Source organism: Indicator indicator, chromosome 11 (genome assembly GCF_027791375.1).
Source record: "Indicator indicator isolate 239-I01 chromosome 11, UM_Iind_1.1, whole genome shotgun sequence".
In the NCBI taxonomy this organism is placed as follows: domain Eukaryota; kingdom Metazoa; phylum Chordata; class Aves; order Piciformes; family Indicatoridae; genus Indicator; species Indicator indicator.
The window spans coordinates 8,056,379-8,075,534 of NC_072020.1; the positions used below are offsets into that span (position 1 = coordinate 8,056,379).

The 19,156-nt window shown below is 38.4% G+C and overlaps 1 protein-coding gene across 1 annotated transcript; it reads left to right on the forward strand.

Annotated features, from left to right (window-relative positions):
* The first annotated feature begins 785 nt into the window (after positions 1–785).
* GPD1L (glycerol-3-phosphate dehydrogenase 1 like) lies at positions 786–18,464 on the forward strand. The gene is made up of 8 exons (XM_054384909.1): positions 786–838; positions 4,671–4,848; positions 6,198–6,338; positions 7,876–8,014; positions 9,178–9,290; positions 15,341–15,574; positions 15,974–16,080; positions 18,368–18,464. Exons 1-8 carry the CDS (start codon positions 786–788, stop codon positions 18,462–18,464), a joined length of 1,062 nt encoding a protein of 353 aa, XP_054240884.1.
* Positions 18,465–19,156: the final 692 nt, after the last annotated feature.

Below are 19,156 nucleotides of genomic sequence, written 5' to 3' on the forward strand. Positions count from 1 at the left end.
CAGACTCCTAGCAAGACACCTGAAAAAAAGTACAAGCGAAGTCTGCCACCTTCCAGTGCTGCAAACCTCAAAAGGGTATTTATTGTCTTCACACATGGTTTATACGAATAAAGAGGAAGGGGCACCATCTTTGTAGAGAGATAAGAGCATTGTATTTGAGAACTTCCAAGTTGTTATTAAATACAGCTAAAGGTGTCAGCAGAAATACACCTTTGACAAAAAAAGGTTATCACAGGTAACTTACAACCATCTTTCCAAACCTACCAAGAAAAGCATGAGGGATGGCAAACAACATGATTTTGGCTAAAGGCTGAGGGGAGATAAGTACTTGAGAACACTCTTATTTCTCTCATTAAATCTCCCCAGGCCCAACCTGATTTATTACTTACCTGTTGATTCCTCCACATCTGGGGGCTTCACAAGCTTTCTCCACAGCTATTCGATGCTGTTTGGGCACTAAGAGAGAGCAAAAGAATTTCGTTGTGACATGTGTGACTGAAATGTGTGGTATTAGCTGAGTAGAAAACAGTGACAATAAGGATCTGGCACAACGTCTGCGGGAGCGCCAGTTCCGCAAGCCGTTACCGCCAGCCCAGCCCGCCATCGCAGCAGCCCTTGACCCCCTTCCCGAGCCGGCTCGGGAGAGGGCGCGAGCCGGACTACACTTCCCGACAAGCCGCAGGGGCGGAGGGAGACAAGGGCGAGTCCCTGACGGGGAAGGCGGGGAGAGTGTGTAGCAGTCGTCTCCCGGAGCTCAGCGCTGCGGCCAGTAGTGTGGCGCTGCCATGGCGCTCTCCGCGGGGCCCCTCAAGGTCTGCATTGTGGGCTCGGGAAACTGGTGAGTGCGACGGCAGCTCCTGAGAGGGTCGACACCCTAGCCTCGGCCCCGGCCTTCCCTTCCCTCTGGTCGTGCCTGCCCGGGCCTTGCTGTCGCTTCCCGCGCAGCGCTGTCGTGCCCCCGGCCCTCAGCGAGAGGGTTTCGCGCTGTGGCGGCGCTCCCCTCTCTGGTGGCGGTGGTGAGGGCAGCCGCGTCCTGGAGGCAACGGCCCCGGTGCGCTTGGGGCAACTGTGGCGGGCTTCTGCGTGCGCTTGTGCCGTAGGAGGGGGGTTCGTCAGCCCGGAGTCTCCCTTGGGTGTAAAGGTGCTGTCCCCAAGTAAACTGAGGGAGAAGTGGCAGAATCGAGCACCCAGTTCTGGCATGCTTGTAGGCATCCATCTGTTCTGGGGAGACGTTATTTTAGACGTTATTTTAACCCGGCATTCGTTGTGTGGTTTTCCTGATGTCAGGTGACGTGGACATAAAGATACTGAACTTTTATTTTTTACAGCAGGTCATTGTTAACTGGGAGCTGCCTGCAGGGCTCCTGTAACAAGTGCACTGCTCCCCAAAAGTGTCGTGTTAGCTGTTTTCCAAGGTAGTTTAAAAAAGAGCTGAGGAGACACTAGGCGATTTGAAATACCTTTTCTTTTTCAAATTGTGTATGCTGAGGCACACCGAAGGCTTGAAACAAGGTTTTATTGCTACATCTGTCATTAGAGTTAAATTTACGGTTGTGTTTACAGAAATGAATTCTCTAAGAGAAGAATCATTTTATTAAATCCTTTGCCTTTCTGCTTCAGTTTATCTACCATTCCTGATCACTGCTTTTACCCTGGATCCCTATTTTACAATGAGTAAGTTAAGTACAATGTGTTCTGTAAGTGTATGTTCACAGTTTGTCACTGTAATTATTAATGCTATGCCTACATTATTTGTGATAATGTTATCTTTTTTAAGACCAAATGTAAATTCACAGGAGCTTGGTGTCGAGCAAGGTACTGCAATTCATTAAACAAAACTTGACAGGCTCTTGTCAAGATGATCTTAGACCTGTTGCTCACCCACAGCCCCCTCTGGGCAATTTGCTATTCATGCTGTTTTGCATAATTAAAAATACCAGGAACTGTGGAGTTATATTTTTTCATTGTGATGGCTTTGTGAGGGAATGGCAGTTTCAGTGCAGTATCTCTTCCTTTCCCTTCTCTAGCTTATAAATGATTGTGGAGATACTGTGCATTGCAGTATATGTCAGAAGAAAATTCCAATTAGACATCAATCTTTTAGGAGTATGTTGCCATTCTTCTGTACCTGAAATGCATCAAGATGTTTTACAGGAAGATTTTATATCTTATTCGCTGTGAAACACACTTGCAGAAGTACAAGGATTTGTAGATGTTATCTACTAGCAGTAACCATGTTTTGTTTTCACCTCATTGGGTCGGTCTAATGAAAAGTTCTTCCTAACAGGGTGGGTATTTGGGTGGCAATATGGCTATATCTGTGATGCTGAAAGACATTATGCTATTAGCAGTATGATGTACCATCTTTGGGGGATAAATGTATTCAAATATCTGATAGTTTATTTCATATTTGATAGCAATGTGGTGGTCTTGTTTTTTTCTTTTTCTAGCAGGAAAGCAGAAACCAAAGTAATCAATATTTTAAATTGCAATAGCTCTCCCATGCCCTTCCCCTTTGCCCCACAAAGTTTATGAAAACAGTAATTCTTGGAGAGATAAATAATTTCTTCCTCAGAGGCCAAGGGATGACAGACACCAAATGCTGACTAAAAGAGCACTGTAATTCAATGATGCATGTAACCATTGAACTAAATAGGACTTAATTTGAATTGTGTACATGTGTATGTAAGTGGCTTTTTGAACTAGGGTCTGTGATCCTAAAGTTGAGGCATTTAATGCTCAAAAGCAGGTAAATAGAAATTAAAATGCTTATGTGCATCTTATTGTTGAGATTATATATTTTTGAAGCCTAGATTAGGGGTATGTGTGACTGGTGTTTCTAAACTGTAAGCATGTGAATAGATGAACTGCTGCTGAAGACACCAAGTCTTGCAAATTAGCTCACACTGGAACTGTTATTGCTAGGAATAAATTGGCAAGAATTCCTTTTCTTTGCCTTGCAGTGTGTCAGGAGTATACAAGAAGAGCCACATATACCATCAAATTATTTCAGAGTGCACACTGAGGAGTATTAGGGTACAGAAGAGAATGGAGGCTTGCTTGTTTGATTAACAGGTGTGGGGACCTGGTATTTCATTTTCCACAGAGCAGTCTCAGACTCAGTTATTTGACCTTGGTACAACAGTCGTTGCAGCATAACAGGAAATAATGAACCACAGAAGCCAGTCAGCAGAATCTTCCTGAATTCAGGAACTAAGACTAGGCAAATCTTCACTTTTTAAATACTACATTCAGAGGCTGAAAAAAATAAGTTACATAGTAATGGAATTAGCGTCTCGCTGTAGTAGTACACATTGCCAGACTTCATGCTGGCAAACTCTTTGAAAGTCCCAGTCAGACAGTTGCTGAGTCAATTATTTCTGCCTTTATGGACACTAACCACACAAGAATGTGTAGTGAAGTTCAAAACTGATGACACTCATTTGCCAGAATCCAGACTTTGTATATAAATCTGCAGTATTGAGCTGGTGAGTTGTCTGCCATTGCAGTGAAATTGTGCCTACAGATCTAGAATATGAGCTTAATGAGAGACGGGTGACAATTGTGGCTCCTGTATCGCCTCCTGAACCCAGAGGAATTTGTAATGTGTGAAGTGCTATCAGAGAAATAAGTTCCAGTCTTTTAAGAGATACGGTTTCATGGTTTAACTGAAAAAAGTCTACTTAGGATACTGTAATTTCTTCTTCCACTACTTAGAAATTGACCTTAGGCCTGTGATAGCACACATCTGTGATACAGAAAGTTGAGTTGTGCCAAATTAAAAGCTCTTGGAGCAGAGTGAATCTACTTGATTTGCTTGTCAGGTTTGACTTTGCATTTATTACAAGCAATGCCTAATCAATGTGGGGGAGTGCGTGAGTATTCAAAAAGCTGAGGTGTTCTTTCATCCTAATAAAATGTGCGGTTTCTACATACAGACACGTAAGCCTCAGACCAATCAATCTGTATTTTTATAGCACCTTTTGGAATTCTTGTTTTGTCTGCTTAGTGGGTTTTATCAGTAATTGTGAAACTGCCTTCTTGTCCCAGGAAAGGAAGTTAGGTTAACAAGTTTTATAAATTTGCATCTTTTTATCTCATACAGCATTCAGGAATGGAAGGTTCTCTCCTCTTGTATGTAACTTCAGTAGTTCTGATTGATTTTCTTGCATTGCAACAGTTAAATTCTGTGAGGTTGGCATCATAACGATAAAGCTTGTAATTTCTGCTAGATACGAATGCTTCTTGGCTTTAAACACATGTCTGGATTGTGCAGCAGTCATCTTATCAAAGAAAGCTTCCTGTTTCTAAGAGGTGAAAATGATCCTTTTTTAAAAATGGAGCATGTCACTTTTACCACTGCTTTGAAGATATAATCCGTTTGATCTGTGAAATACAGTAACCCAAACTCTCACTGGAGAGCCAATAAACAAGCAAAACAAGTAAGCATGTTTTCAGTAAATGCTTCAGCCCAACCTACTTTAGATATATTGGAGAGAAGGCAGCAGATGTGAATGACTGCTGTATTTTTCCACTTGTTTTACTAGATGAAAAATGCTGCATAGTAACTAGTCGATAACCTGTGAATTTGTGTATTTTAAAGACAGTCTCTTTCTTCTAGAGTAAAGTCATAATTTTTCTTAAACTATTTTTTTTGTTCTTTCCTGCAGGGGTTCTGCAGTTGCCAAAATAATAGGCAATAACGTAAAACGATTGCAAAAATTTGCTTCTACAGTGAAGATGTGGGTCTTCGAGGAGAATATTAACGGGAGAAAACTGACAGATATCATAAACAATGAACATGAAAATGTAAAGTATCTCCCTGGATACAAGCTTCCAGATAACGTGGTAAGGCTCAGAAGCCAAATTGTAGTTATGGAGCAGAGGGAATATTGCTCATGCCATGAACGGAGCAGACATTTGTTTTGTTAACACCTTTAGGGTTAATAATATTTCAGACGGTACGCTATTTTACAGATGAGATCAGAAATATGAACAGGTAGACTTACAGAGTTATGCAGGTAGGTAAATCCAACACATTGTACTCTCCTTGTTTTTTCCCCCATCTCAGTTTTGTCTTTATGTTACTTCGGCTTCCTTATAGGGAAGCAAATGTGAAAATGAGGGCAAGAGTAACAGCTCTGACCATACCCGTTAAAAGAAGCCAAACACCTCAACTTTGGAAGGGAGCTGAGAATTGAAGGGATTTGAAGTACTCTGAAACTCTTAGGAAGTATTAAAGGATAAGAACTAGAGTATTTCTCAAGCAAACTGAAATCCATTTGCAGTTTATTTGTTTCTCAGTTGTGTTTCAACTATGTGCAACCAGATCAGCATGTTAGTTGTAGCACAGCTAGGGCAGAACAGTTGGACTCCACATCTGTTCTATGTTAGTGTAACCTGCTAATGGATGGGCAGGTGGTGACTTTTGCCCACAAAGCATTATAGGAAAAGGCTGCAGCTGACAATTCAGTAGAGATTTTGGGCAGGAAAAACATGATTTGCCATGCCTAGCAGTTTTCAACAATTACGCTGAAATCCCATTTCCTTGGCCTTCAGCAAGTGTGTTCATGCTGTCCACTACCTACTCACTCTTTTCTCTATCAATAAATAGGTCAAGCTCATTGCTACATTTTAAACCTGAGTCTTATTTTAAGATATTGGTTAAGTGTTAGGAAAAGTAGAGTCTGGCAAGTGACTTTAAAGCAGGTCACCTTCTTAAAGGGTTAACAAAATCTGTGAGCACAGAGAAATAGAATGTGAACTGTTAAGTGTAAGACGTCTGGCAAAGAAAATTGAGTAAGTCACTAAGTAAAGAAACTACATTTCTGCGTGTAATAATTTATCAAAAATTGAGATTATTTTTGTCAGAAAAGGCAGATTGTCATTCTATATTTTCTTCCTCGAACTACTTGTTTGAACGTTATAGAACATTTTGATTTTTTGTGGCACTAACTATGCTGGTAGCTGTGAAGATGCCTCTTTCAAAACATAAAATAACTTGTTTGAAAGTTGAAATTATTTTGCTTTTCTATTAAGTTTATATTACTGTTTATTTTCAATGATGAAGCACAATAGTTTGTAGCATTCAGTATAAAACCAAAATATGCCTTTACTTACCACTTATACTTGTGGATAGTGTTAATTAGTGTTAATTTTAAGAAGTTATGTGGCCTTTCTCTCCTATAACTGCACAGGTTGCTGTCCCAAACCTTAATGAAGCAGTACAAGATGCAGACTTGCTGGTTTTTGTCATTCCTCATCAATTCATTCATAAAGTCTGCGATCAAATCACAGGACGAGTGCCTAAGAAAGCGCTCGGTATAACTCTGATAAAGGTATGATGAATACTATGCATTAATAACTGAGAATGTGTCAAGGTGTAGTGTTTTGGTATGAAAAGTCTCTTTGTATTATTCACTTGATTGTTCTGTTAAACCTTTCTAGATATAAGATTGGAATTTGTCTTGGTCAGTAATGGATTGTTACACTGTTTTATTTTAGGCTAGTGCTTGCAGAAAAAGGAAAATGAGGCTGTTCAGAAGACTTGTTAAAAAGAAAGGAGTGAATATGTTTGCACCAAGCTTTCCAATCTTTTATTTGTTGTTCCCAAATGTATTGTTAGATGAAGCATAGAATACAAGCATAAAGCTTTGATTGTTAACACACATCCCACATGCTGAGTTGATAGTTTTAGGAACTGCTGAGAGAATTTCATGTGACTGAGAGGATAGTGCTCTTATTCATGTTAAATATGGTGGAACAGGAGAGTGTTCAGCATGGCCCAAAAAGACAGTTCGAGCATAGGAAACAGGAGAGGGCAGAGGTGCTGGAATTGTTCCACTGGAGTGTTTGTAGTTCTGGTGGCAGAATTTTAAAATGTGCATGAGCTGCCTTTTTTTTCCTTTTTGTTAACTCCCTCTGTGTGTTTAGCTCCAAAGAATAAGCTATGCCCACAAGGTCTGGAAGGTTCTGGTTTGTGTTGCTTTGAACTTATTTGAGAGTAGGCTGTTTTGTCAGCACACATTCCCTTGTTTACTTTCATTTCTGGAAAATGATACACTTACACATCTGTGCTTAAACTGAAGAGAACACCCCTATCACTACCTACCACCAGCTTGTTTCTTCAGTTTGGCTAAGCCAAGCAAATATGTATTGCTTTGCCAGCACAATCCTGATATATTGCCGAGATGTGTGAAAAAGTAGTGCTTCCTAAGTGCACTTGCTGCGTATTGTAGAGAATGCAAAAGCATCAAACCACACAACTGTCCTAGATGCACTTATCACTTTGAAGCTGTGCTTCTATGCTTCTTTATTCTGTAAGCTCAAGATAATTTTTATTCTCCTTTAATTGGCTAAATGTGGCTTATGTACTTCTGTCTTTAGTGGCAGAAATTAATGAAATCAGTGGTGTAAATAATATATATATGTCAGCATATCTGAAGTCAGTTTGGGCCTTTGTTCCTGTGAGACTACTGCTCTGGGTAGTGATTACTGGTGCTATAATGAAATATTGATTAATGATTATGTTTAAATAAAGAGGAAGGGTGGATATGTATCTTAAAAAAAAAAAAACAAACAAAAGAAAATCAACAAAATAAAAAGCCTGTACTTTGATAGAGCATGGAATAAAAGCTGACACCATCATCTAGAGCTAGTCTTAATTCTTAAGATGCTACCTCCTGCGAAAAGAGAGCTCAAAGAGGCCACAACAATAGTGGAAATCTCACTGGGAGCAAGTCTGTCATCTTTAGTCTCTATCTGAATAGGCCTTGTTGCATTCTCAACCATGGGTAAGGCTAATTGTGGTGCACTTTCTTCTCTACTGTGTCTAATGAATGGCTTTTTAGTAATTTCATTTAATGTTGGCTGCAGGGAATAGATGAAGGCCCGGAGGGACTTAAACTGATCTCTGACATTATTCGAGAGAAGATGGGAATAGACATCAGTGTGCTGATGGGAGCTAACATTGCCAATGAAGTGGCAGCAGAGAAATTCTGTGAAACTACAATAGGTACTGTTCCAAGTAATAAGAGTGTTTAAAACGTGCTCCTGTCCTCACAGTGGCACACCAAAAGACTCAAACTTTATAACTTTCAATATTAGCTGGGTGTTTTCAGAAAGCGTTGGGCTCTTCTTATTTTAATGTGAGTTTCCTAGAACATTTACACTTCTAAAAGTATGGGAAATAGAGGGAGAAAGAGGAGCTCAATTTACCCAGTCTCACTAAGCTAGTAAACCTTAGCCAGTGCTAAGCATGCTTTTCATCACCATCCACATAAGAAATACCTTTATTTATCACTGTGCTTGAGATTTTTCTTGGGTCTGCATGGGTTTATATGGATAAATCATTATTTATTCAGTACTCCAGCTCCTCTCTCTGGTCACAGATGTTACCTTTAAGCATGTTTGGGTTGTTGAAGTTTTTTTTAAGGTATTGATCTCTTATGTTAATTTCTCAAAATAATTAATTCCCCCAAATCCTAGACATGGCTTTAATTCTGTGTAGATGTTTGCACACCTCTGCAGCACAAAGATGTGTGCCTAGTTTTGAATTTTATAGTGTCCAGATAGACATACGTGCATGTGTAAACACATGTAGGTAGTCATACATAGTAGCACAGTTCATGTTATTTTTCAGTGTTAATTTTTACAGTTTTGTGCCTTTTTAGCTTTGTAACCTCTCATTAACAGCTTTTGTATTGAACTTATTTTTGAACAGTTGATTTACCTCTTAGTGTTTAGAAGCATTTATCAGTGATAGCATGCTCAATTAATATAACATCCTTGATGTTCTGTTATCACTATGTATTTTTCTGGAATACAGGCCTTAAAATAACTGGTAGAATTGTACCTGGTATATTTCTAATTGACCTTTGTTTATTACTAAATTCCTTTTAAAGAGAATAATGAAAAAAGAGTACAGATAATTATTGGAATTGTTATTTAGAATTTGTGGCTGAGCAGGCAATGAATTATGAAGTCCAGAGCAACTCAGTGCAGAGCTTTTAAATGCAATATAAAGGACCTTTGTCACTTTGTCACTTAAAACAGGAGTCTCCTTAGAATGAAGGTAGAACATTATCTCTGCTTTTAAGTATTTTGGCTTGCACAGGAAAGGCTAAATAATACACAAATAAATTATTCATTTTTTAGCCTTACTTTCTCTCTGAACAGGCAGCAAAATCTTGGAAAATGGCCTTCTCTTCAAAGAACTCCTGCAAACTCCAAACTTCAGGATAACTGTAGTAGACGATGCAGATACTGTTGAGCTCTGTGGTGCTTTGAAGGTAAGACTAAGAGGCTGTAGTTGATATACATTTGGAATGATGATCCTAGTAGAAAAAAAAGGGTATTTTCATTTAAAGAATTAAGTTTATTGTGCTTTTTCTAATATATAAAACTGCTAGATAACATTTCTGTGAAGATGGGATGGGAAATTGGAGAGCAGCATGTTCTGACAGTTGGCTTTTAGACCCTTACCCACCATCTCCCATGTTCTGTTTCTACATCTTTCACATCTTTCTCTTTCTACACACAGTCATGAAACAAGTATTGATTCCATCTAACTAACATCCATTTTAGTTGCTTTTTTCCTTTTTGCAACAGTGCATCCACAAGAAGAAAGGGGAAAGGAAGTTGGCATTAATCCTTTGTGTCGACAAAACTATTCCCCTCTTCATTGACTTACACAATGTGAGCACTCTTACGTTTTGTATTTTGTGGACATACACTGAATAAGGTTCATGTGGATAACTACATACAGAAATTACCTGAATAGGAAAAAAATTATTTTGGACAGTTACTCATCTGGAATTTTTTGGTAACAAAAATGATGCTAAGAAGAAGCAAAGGCTAGCTTTAAACGTTCTTTACTTCTTTTCAGGTTAATTGACAGACCATTTGTGAAGAGAAGGTATTAGCTGTTTGGCACCCTGGCCAATAGCACTGTAGTTCATGTTATTTGATGTCTATGATGGAAGCATTTCTGATAGGTGTAGTGGTTTAGTAGATAATTTGGCTTAGTTTTTTTTTTTGGGGGTGGGGGTGGAGGTAATTATTCTGTATTGCTTTGTTTTCTCTATTAGAATTGTGTAAACTGCATCATTTATTTGCAAAGCTACCACATTAGTGAATGATGCCTTTAAGCTAAGGAGTTCTGATTCCTGCTCAGCTGGAAGTAGATTGTTAGCTATAATAAATTCTTGCTAGATAGAGGACTTCTGTCCCAGGTAATTTTTATTCCAGACAAATCTTGTGAAAGGGCACTGGAGATGAGTATGCTCATCAAACTGAGCAGCTAGTCAGCAGACACTCAAACTCCATTGTAAAGGTCCCAAGTCAGACAAGATATCAGCATCTCTTTGGAAGTGCAGTGACCTGGAAAGATACTGAGGTGAAAGCTGTGTATTTTCTTTGTAGCCTTGTTTTGTTCATTTCTCCTGCTTCATTATTCATTATGCATCCTGCAAACAGAACTCTCTGGTTGCATTTCTAAAAGGCTGTATATTTATTCTGTGTGCTCTGGTCATTTGGTTTGGATTGCAGTGCATTTTGTTAACTGTTGAGACTTCCAAAGAAATACATGCTATAATCTCTAAATAAAAAGGAAATTAAGGATAGATTAATTTGTTTAAAACTAATATATGGATTTCTTGCCTCGTTAAAAATCATTAACTGGTAAAAGTGGCATAGATTTGTCATTGTAGTATAGGTGATATTTTTTTAACCTACAAATCTTTCTTATTTTCAAAGAAAATGTTATTAAATTCATGTTTTAAAAGTTGTGGTTTTTTTTCATTTAAAGCCCCTTCTAATTTAATCATGTAAGTAATTTCCTGAGCTGTATTTAACTTGAACTTGGCAAAATTTTATTAATGCACTGAGAACATGTATGCTTCTGAAAGAAAATGAAGAAACAATTTATTAAACAGATGGGTATATTTTTATTGTCTGTGCAAAGCAAAATGCAAAGCTCATCTGCAAATAGTGAAATGTAAACTTGAGCTTTTTTCTGTAGCAGTTGTATGCCCTTATTATTAGAATTGTTTGCTAAGGGTAACAACAGACACTTTGCTGATTTGTGATTAATCTGATAGTATTTGTAATAAAAATGTGGAAAAATAAGTATCTTTTTACATGATGATTGTTTTTAGAGAAAAATCTGTAGCTTCTGTCATCTGACAGTTACTTTTTTTTAAACTTGGAAAGTTTCTTTGTGAAAAAATAGTATTACATAAACTCCCAAAGGAGGTGGTGTATTCCCGTATGTTACACAGTTTCAAGGCCCAGCTTGACAGAGTGCTGGAGCATCTCATTTAAACTATATGCTTACCCTGAAAGGTTGGACTAGATGATCCTTGAGGTCCCTTCCAACCTGGTATTCTGTGAATCTGTTCAAGGAGGAGGAAGGAAGAAATTCCTGTTTCGGAAGGTGGCAGTGTCAGGTGTCTTATATGAAGAAAAAAATACAGGTTCTGCTCTCTTTCTGTAGCAGTGCCAATTCAAAATACCGGCACTGTAACTGCAAACTGCAGTTCGGAGGACAGGCACACATGCCAGTCCAGACTGTCTTTTTGGATGCAGAAATGGTAAAAGCAACTCTTGCATTGGTATTTAAAGGATCAGAAGCTATACGCTATGAGAAATAATATATTATCTCAGCTCCTGCATTTTTCTATAAATACCATCTTGGGAGAGAGGCTTCCTTGGTATTTCTGCGATAATAGACTAGATCTTGTTAAAAGTCTGTGCTTACCTTGCTCTGATTTCTGCAAGCCTATTTAAGCAGAGAATATTTTCAGTTGGCTAAAGTTTGATCAGAAGTACAGAGGGGTAACAGAGTGCTCTGAGCACAGCTTTCCCTTACAATAATGGTAATTTGAAATTTGTTTTTTGAAGCATATATGAATTCAGATTATAATACTACATATTACAGCTGGGTGATCATGAAAGAATACATGCTTAATTGCTATTTATATACATTTATATATGGACATATATAAATACCCACTTCATTTTACTGTATTTTTTTGGTAACAGTGGGCTAAGTACATCTGATGATGAGAAATGTATGCAGTGAAACTGCAGCCTTGTGTCAGCTTTGAGGCTGGCTGAATAGGAAACGGCAGTCCACAGAATCTGATGCTGAGGAAGAGCAGCTGTCTACATTAACTTCTTGACTGTAGGAACAAAGTGCTTGGGATGTTCTTCTCTCAGGATTTTTTTCTTTTGAGAACTGAAGCACATTTCACATTATTTGGTGACCTTTTCTAAGATTTGAGATCAGAAATCAACAAACTTTACATTTGGCTAGTTGAGTTTTAAGGTGTCCAGTTGGCTTTACAGGCAGACTGACCCATGACCACCCTACAAGTTCCAGCTGCCATTTGCCAGATGACAAAGTGGTCTTCCTAGGAAGTTGATAGGTGTATTCTTAAGTGTAAACCATGCTGGAATCACATACCCAGTGCAGCAGTGCCGAGAACGAGTGTGAGGGAAGTGAGAGTAGAATCTCTGGATATGGCAAAAGGGCAGCTCCAGCTGCCCGTTGTATATTGTGGTGCTTTGAAAGATGGAACAGTAAGATTTCAGGTTGCTTCAGGCTCATCTTGAAAGGCAATACAGCTGCTGCTCATTCTTCTTCCTACAGTAACTGTCACATTTGTCTTGGCCCCCAGCTGCTGCCACCTGAGGGTTTTTAACTTTCCAGATCGAATCTTAGTTGTAAGCAAAGTAGTAAGAGGTATAACGATGATTTATGGTTTACCAGGTTGTGTAACCCAGTATTATTACTTACAAAGGTGGTCTGGTGAAGTGTGTTTATGGCAGTCACTGCTGAGTAGGCACTCAGGGTACTGTGGAAGTGATTGCGGTAATCTCTTTCCTGAGATTAAGTAGGACCAGGACCAGGACCAGGCCCAATCAAGCAGTTTACGCTTAACCACTCTGATGGTTCTGTTGATACTCTTTCATTTATTGAGTCTTAATTTGACCTATCTCAGCCATGGCAGTGAAGCAAGGAGCTTGTCTGAGTTCATGTGAAGCAGGAGGGAAAGCAGGCTCTGCTGAGCTGTGATACCACCTTTAATATTTCTTAGTTCTCTAATGATCCATTTGACTATGAGAGGCAATGGTTGCCTCAGAAATGGTCCCTAAAGCTGTCTTCATGAGTACTCCACAAACAACTGTAAACAGAGTAGGACCGTATATTGGATATTTCTGAGCACTGACTGTGTCAGCAAAGTCTGCAGACTTGTTAGCCATGCTTTCTGGGTCAATCTATTGACCCCATGCAGTCTGCTTCTCAGAGAAGTGCTAACATTTTTAGGGTCTTGTATGTCAGTTTCTGTTTTGTTTATGCATCTTCCTGAGGCAAACTTAACTTAGTGCCTGCACCCAGTCCTTTCAAGTACCAAGCTGCCTGTTTTGGTCTTGTTTTGAACTGAAAGATGCCTCAGTCACAAGTTTTGTGAGTTTTTTTTTTTCTGGTAATTTTGTTTTTAAAAGAAGTGTTTCTCTTTCAGGGGGGTGTAACTTTCAGTGTGGTGTAATTGTCTTCTCTATAGTATATAAGATACGAGAGAGTTGTCATGGATTTTTCAAGGATTTAAATGAAACCAGATGTTAGATCTTTTAAGTTCATAGTTGTGGCCTCAGAGTTGTGTAGACCACGATGTAACAGTCCCCTAGAGATGGGTTTGTGTTTGAGAGCATACTCAGCTGTCTTGTTTCCTTGTTACTTGCAAACCATGTGTAAGAAAATACAATAGGGACATTGTATAAACAAGGAGCTTGGTGTTTCAGTGTTAGACTCAATATTTCCCTTTTTCCCTACTCCAGGGTTGGACTCAAGGATCTTTCAAGGTCCCTTCCAACCCCTAACATTCTGTGATTTCCTCAGAAGTACCTAGTCTTGGAATGACTGGCTTAGAACAATATTTCTGTTGCTCCAAAGAGAAAACATTACAAAAAGTAGAAGTAGATAGGCTATTTCAAAGTGGGAAAGAAGTATTGGAGTGTTCAAGAACTGCATGGAAAAAGCTGAGAGGTGATTTAAAAATTTCTTTTTTTTCAGCTGAGCACTAAACACTTGCAGACTTCATGTATGTGTAAATCCCATTTAAATGGGTTGTCTCATCTAAAAACTAATTAAATGCCTGTGTGACTTCCTCTTGCTTTGCCACCAAATGAACTAGAGGTTGCTCTGGGAGAGTCATCTTGAAAACATACCTTGACTCAATTACCACAGCCAGGATTTAAGCCAAGATGATCTCAAGTATCAACTTTAAAGTCTGATCATTTTTTACTGCTTCAGGTCTGATGTTGAGATACCTCTCTGGCATTTTTAAAGTCCTCTTTAGACCTCAACTAGCTACTCAGAAAGCAATGATTCATCCTCTGACCTGATTTGATTCAGAGTCACTAAGCGTGACTGGCCACATACCATCACAGCTGCCTGCAGCTTTTGGTTCTTACAGTCCAAAAACCAAAACAAAAATGGCTGCTAATCAGTGTGTTGCTCTCATTAGCAACTTCTCCTTGCTGCTGTTTCTTCAGCAACAGTTAAAGTTGGATGAGTGGATTGGTTGCTTTTTAACCCCTGCATCAATGCTACATTAGGTGCCATAATATTTGTTTTCTTGTGGTTTCTGTTGAGGTCATTGCAGAAAGATGTTACTATATCTATTGCATCCTTGTTTGCTTTACCAGTCTATCAGAAAAAAAAACACTTTTTTTTTTGTTTAGGAAAGGTCTTCCTGTGTTATGAACCATCTTGGAATACTTGATTAACTATTACTGTTATACGAACTCTGAATATTTAAAAAGACTGAATACTATTAGCTTGGCTGAATTTGGTCTTTTAGCATGTCAGCATGGAAGATAGTAAATATCTCTTAGATTAAGTATTACTTTAAGCATTAAAAAATTTTAATAGAAGGGCTGTGAGCTGTGAGTATAACTTCGCCCCTGCCTCAGGGAAGGGACAACTCAGTCTAGAAAATACCCTGTTTGGGTGTAGTATAACCTGTTTGTTCTTGGAGACAGTCAGTAATTACAGCTGCAAAGCCTCTGGGGCAACTTGTTCCGGAGCTTTAACTATATTTTTATCCTTGGAAGTACTCAGCACTGTAAGACTTGTCTTATTATCCGATAGACTTGTCTTGTTGTCCCATAAACCTCAAAATCCTAAAACAAAAACCCAAAAAGACCAACCTAGTCTTACACTGCTGAAATGTTTGTGGTTATTGAGAACATTTACACTCTGTCTTTTGGCGTTTCCTAGGATTCTTTAGGCAATAATTGACTCATTTCCCATACTTTTTTCTCTTCTCCATAGAACATAGTAGCAGTAGGCGCTGGGTTCTGTGATGGCCTTCGCTGTGGTGATAATACCAAAGCTGCTGTTATTCGCCTTGGCCTAATGGAGATGATTGCCTTTGCCAGAATTTTTTGCAAAGGGCAGGTGTCTACTGCCACTTTCCTGGAGAGCTGTGGAGTGGCTGATCTCATCACAACGTGCTATGGTGGCCGGAATCGACGCGTAGCAGAAGCATTTGTTAAAACTGGAAAGGTACCTTACTCACTGGGTGAAATCCATTGTTGCAAATACTATCAGTCCTGGTTTGTGGGAGTAACAGTAGTTACCCAAGAGATGCCAGCTGTACTGCATGAGTATCCACTTCTATTTGAGTGTGTTGCAAGGCTAAAATGAGTATAAAGGTGTTACAAAGAGAGATGGCTAACAAAAGAGAACCAAAGCAAAATTAGAGAAATAAAATGTTGGGAAATGCATATTTAAGAAGGAGACTATTTCCAGACAAGATATGGGAGACTCAGTGTCATGTCTGAGAAGGGAAAAATCCTTGGTAACACCTTATTTTTTCTATCCAGATGTTGTTGTCAGGAGTATGAAAACTTTGTCGTAGCTTTCCTTCTCTCTCTCTCACTTTCTCTTTTTTATTTTTTTTAGTCTATTGAAGAATTGGAGCAGGAAATGTTGAATGGTCAGAAACTGCAAGGACCACAAACTTCTGCAGAGGTGTATCGCATCCTGAAGCAGAAAGGAATGCTGGAAAAGTAAGAACAAATAAAGCAAGTTCCATATATCCCTTTTTTATCTCCATAGTTCTTTATGTTTATTTATTGTTCCTATCTTCATAAAGCTAATAGTGAAAAAGAAAATCACTCCAATAGGAGTACCTTAATCCTCAGTTAAGGCTTTAGATAGAACCTCAGAATAATATTTTTGTATATAGAGCTAATAGTGTGATGTAAAATCTGTGAATGCTTTTCTTTTGCAGAATGTATTACTGCCTTCTGCTGTGACAGGGTAGCACAGTGAGTGTGTTTATAACAGGTGGAAAGAATAAAAATACATGAAAATAGAAGCTGAGCTTCCTAAAGAGACTTTTGGAAAGGCTCTACAACTTATTTCATAGTAGTATATTAATTACATATCTCCCTGGAGAGGAACTTTGTTATTAAAGATCCATATAGGTGATCATCTGAATAGACTGGCTACTTCTATCCACGCAGATTCTAGCTTAGATACTGCAGTTCTCTTTCCTAATATCACTACAAGCTCGGTCTAGGATGAAACCTGCCATCTGCTTGTGTAGGTCAGGGTTTGTTTGTGATATGAAGTTAAGCATGTTGTCCTGGCCTGTGAATTTGTATTCCAGTCAGAACATGTGTGATTTCTAAAGCCATGCATGCAGTTGCCTCAGTATGAGATTTAAAGATGTGTCTGTCTGTTCCTTTTGTAGAGGAGACAAAATCAGAAAATAAGTGACTACCAGTCGGACCAAGCATTGTCACTTTTTTTTTTCCAAAGCAGTTTTTAATGTCTAGTTTTAATGGATTGAGTGCATTAAACGACTTATTTTTTAACATTATTTCTGGATGTAAGGCAACTAAGTCTCTCTGTGCAGTGTAGAGTAAGTGAGCTAATTGAAGAAAAAAAAAAAGAAACAAACCACAAAAACAAAACCCAAAACAAACAAACAAAAAGCGAAACCAAAATAAAGCAAACAACCCAACAAAGTAAAATATTGGATTCAGTCTTTTGCTTATGATTCCTGAAACAGGATGCTGTTTGGGTTTTTTTTTCAGTTAGGTTCTTTTTTTCCCCTACTCTATCTTGCAACAAATGGAGTGCATTGTCAAAGACTTTGGGTTGTGTTTTTAATGAAAGATATAAAACCAAGAGAACCCATTCCCTGACTTTTTTCCACTATAATGCAAATTATTACACACAGCCAAGTACAGTCCTGTATCTGCCCCTTAGAATGCAGTAGTCACCGTACTATAATGGTACTCCTCAATGGCTCACGAATTCTTCTGTGACCTCTGGTTTATTTTGAGAACTCTCATTCAGAGCTACTTTACCAAAACACATGATAACAGAGCATATGGGCAAGTAGTATATATGATGTTCAGTAACAGCTGAAGGTTCTGTCATTTGTATGTATGCTACATTTGCATATTACAGATAAAGTTCTAGAATGTCCAATGGGACCACTTTTCTGAGAAGAAAGTCCTAGTCCAGATAGATGAATTGTCAATCACTCAGAAATTAAATCTCTCCAATGCTCTTCATTTCAGTCAACATAACATAGTGTGTTTGGTCAAAATTTATCACTATAAAAGGCCACACTGAAATGGCATTTGGTAAACAAATAATTAATCCTTAAATTCACCAGGCTTTATGAAAATGAGGCTTTTCTGGTTGTCACTATTCATGATGGACAGCATATATAAACTTCTGGAAAGCGTCATGATTGTAACAAGCCTGTAGATTATCAAAGAAGACTGAATAATTTGGGGGTTGTTGGAAATGTGGTCAATTTAAAAAGAAAAAAAAAAGAGCTAGAGTTTAATGTTTCGAGTTTAATGTTTCAAAATCCGTGATTAATTTTGGACTCAGTAAAAACTTGACCTTCATTTCTTCTTGGGACTCTTTGTATCATGTTCTGCAATTATCTGCTCAGACATAATGCAGAACTGATGTGCTAGCCTTCCTTTTTAACTGTAGATGAAAACTGCCATCAGAATGTTAAGGAAAGATGCAAATGGTTTAATTTTAATTTTTTAGATTAATTAATGGTTTGTTATATGTAATGAGCATTAACAGGCTCCATTAGAGCTAGCTAAGCTTCTGAGAATGACTCATTTTAGAGATGCATGGTAGGTGCTCTATTTATCCAGTGCTTTTCAGCTCAACTTTAGCACATGACAAATACTACAAGAAACTGGGATTTCAGTTTGTCTTTTCCCTCCCTCTCCTCATTATATTTCTTTTGTTTAAAAAATGCTACAAAATAAACTTACACTGCATTTACTTTTCCCCACCTTGTTTCCTCAGGTTTCCTCTATTCACTGCTGTGTATCAAATCTGCTATGAAGGGAAGCCTGTCAGAGAGATGATATCCTGCCTTCAAAGTCATCCAGAGCATATATAAAGCCAGTCAGGCCATCCTACTAATGCAGCTTTCTGTCTCTCAAACTTAAATGTGGGTTCAAGTGTATGTACCATTAAGCTTTGTTCAAAGCTACTCACTGGGCAACAGTAACAACATGAATGTTTCTGACTGGGTCTTGGTTTTTGTTACACAACCTTGTTTGATTGAGCATGCAGTGTTGGCTTGGTGATTGTCATTTTACTGGCTCAAATACAACTTGTTTTAGATCACAATGCAGAAATTGCACTACATATCTTGTGTATATACACAAGTGTACTTTGTGTGTGTTCCTACAACATAACCCACGATGTTCTGTTGTCTCTTACAAAGGCCTAGTCAAAGTTGCATTGGACACAGTGGGAAGAATCCCACTGGTTTTGATGGAGGCTGAATGAAGCCTGTAACTTTGAAATATTAGGAGCCTTTCTATTAGAACTTGGTTTTGTTCTCTCTACACAGTTAAATTTCAACATTTTGCCTGCCTATATTAATTTAAGCCATATTAATGCAAAGCAAGTGGTGGCAGTTATTCAGGGGACTACAGGGATATTTTCATTAACTCTGGTGAAGAATATTTTGATTTTTGAAAGTTTTTAAAACTACTATACTCTTGTGAAACCGATTTCTAAGTGAACTTAAACTTTTTAATTACACTGTTTTAAAGGGAATATTCTAGAGGGGGATCATTACTT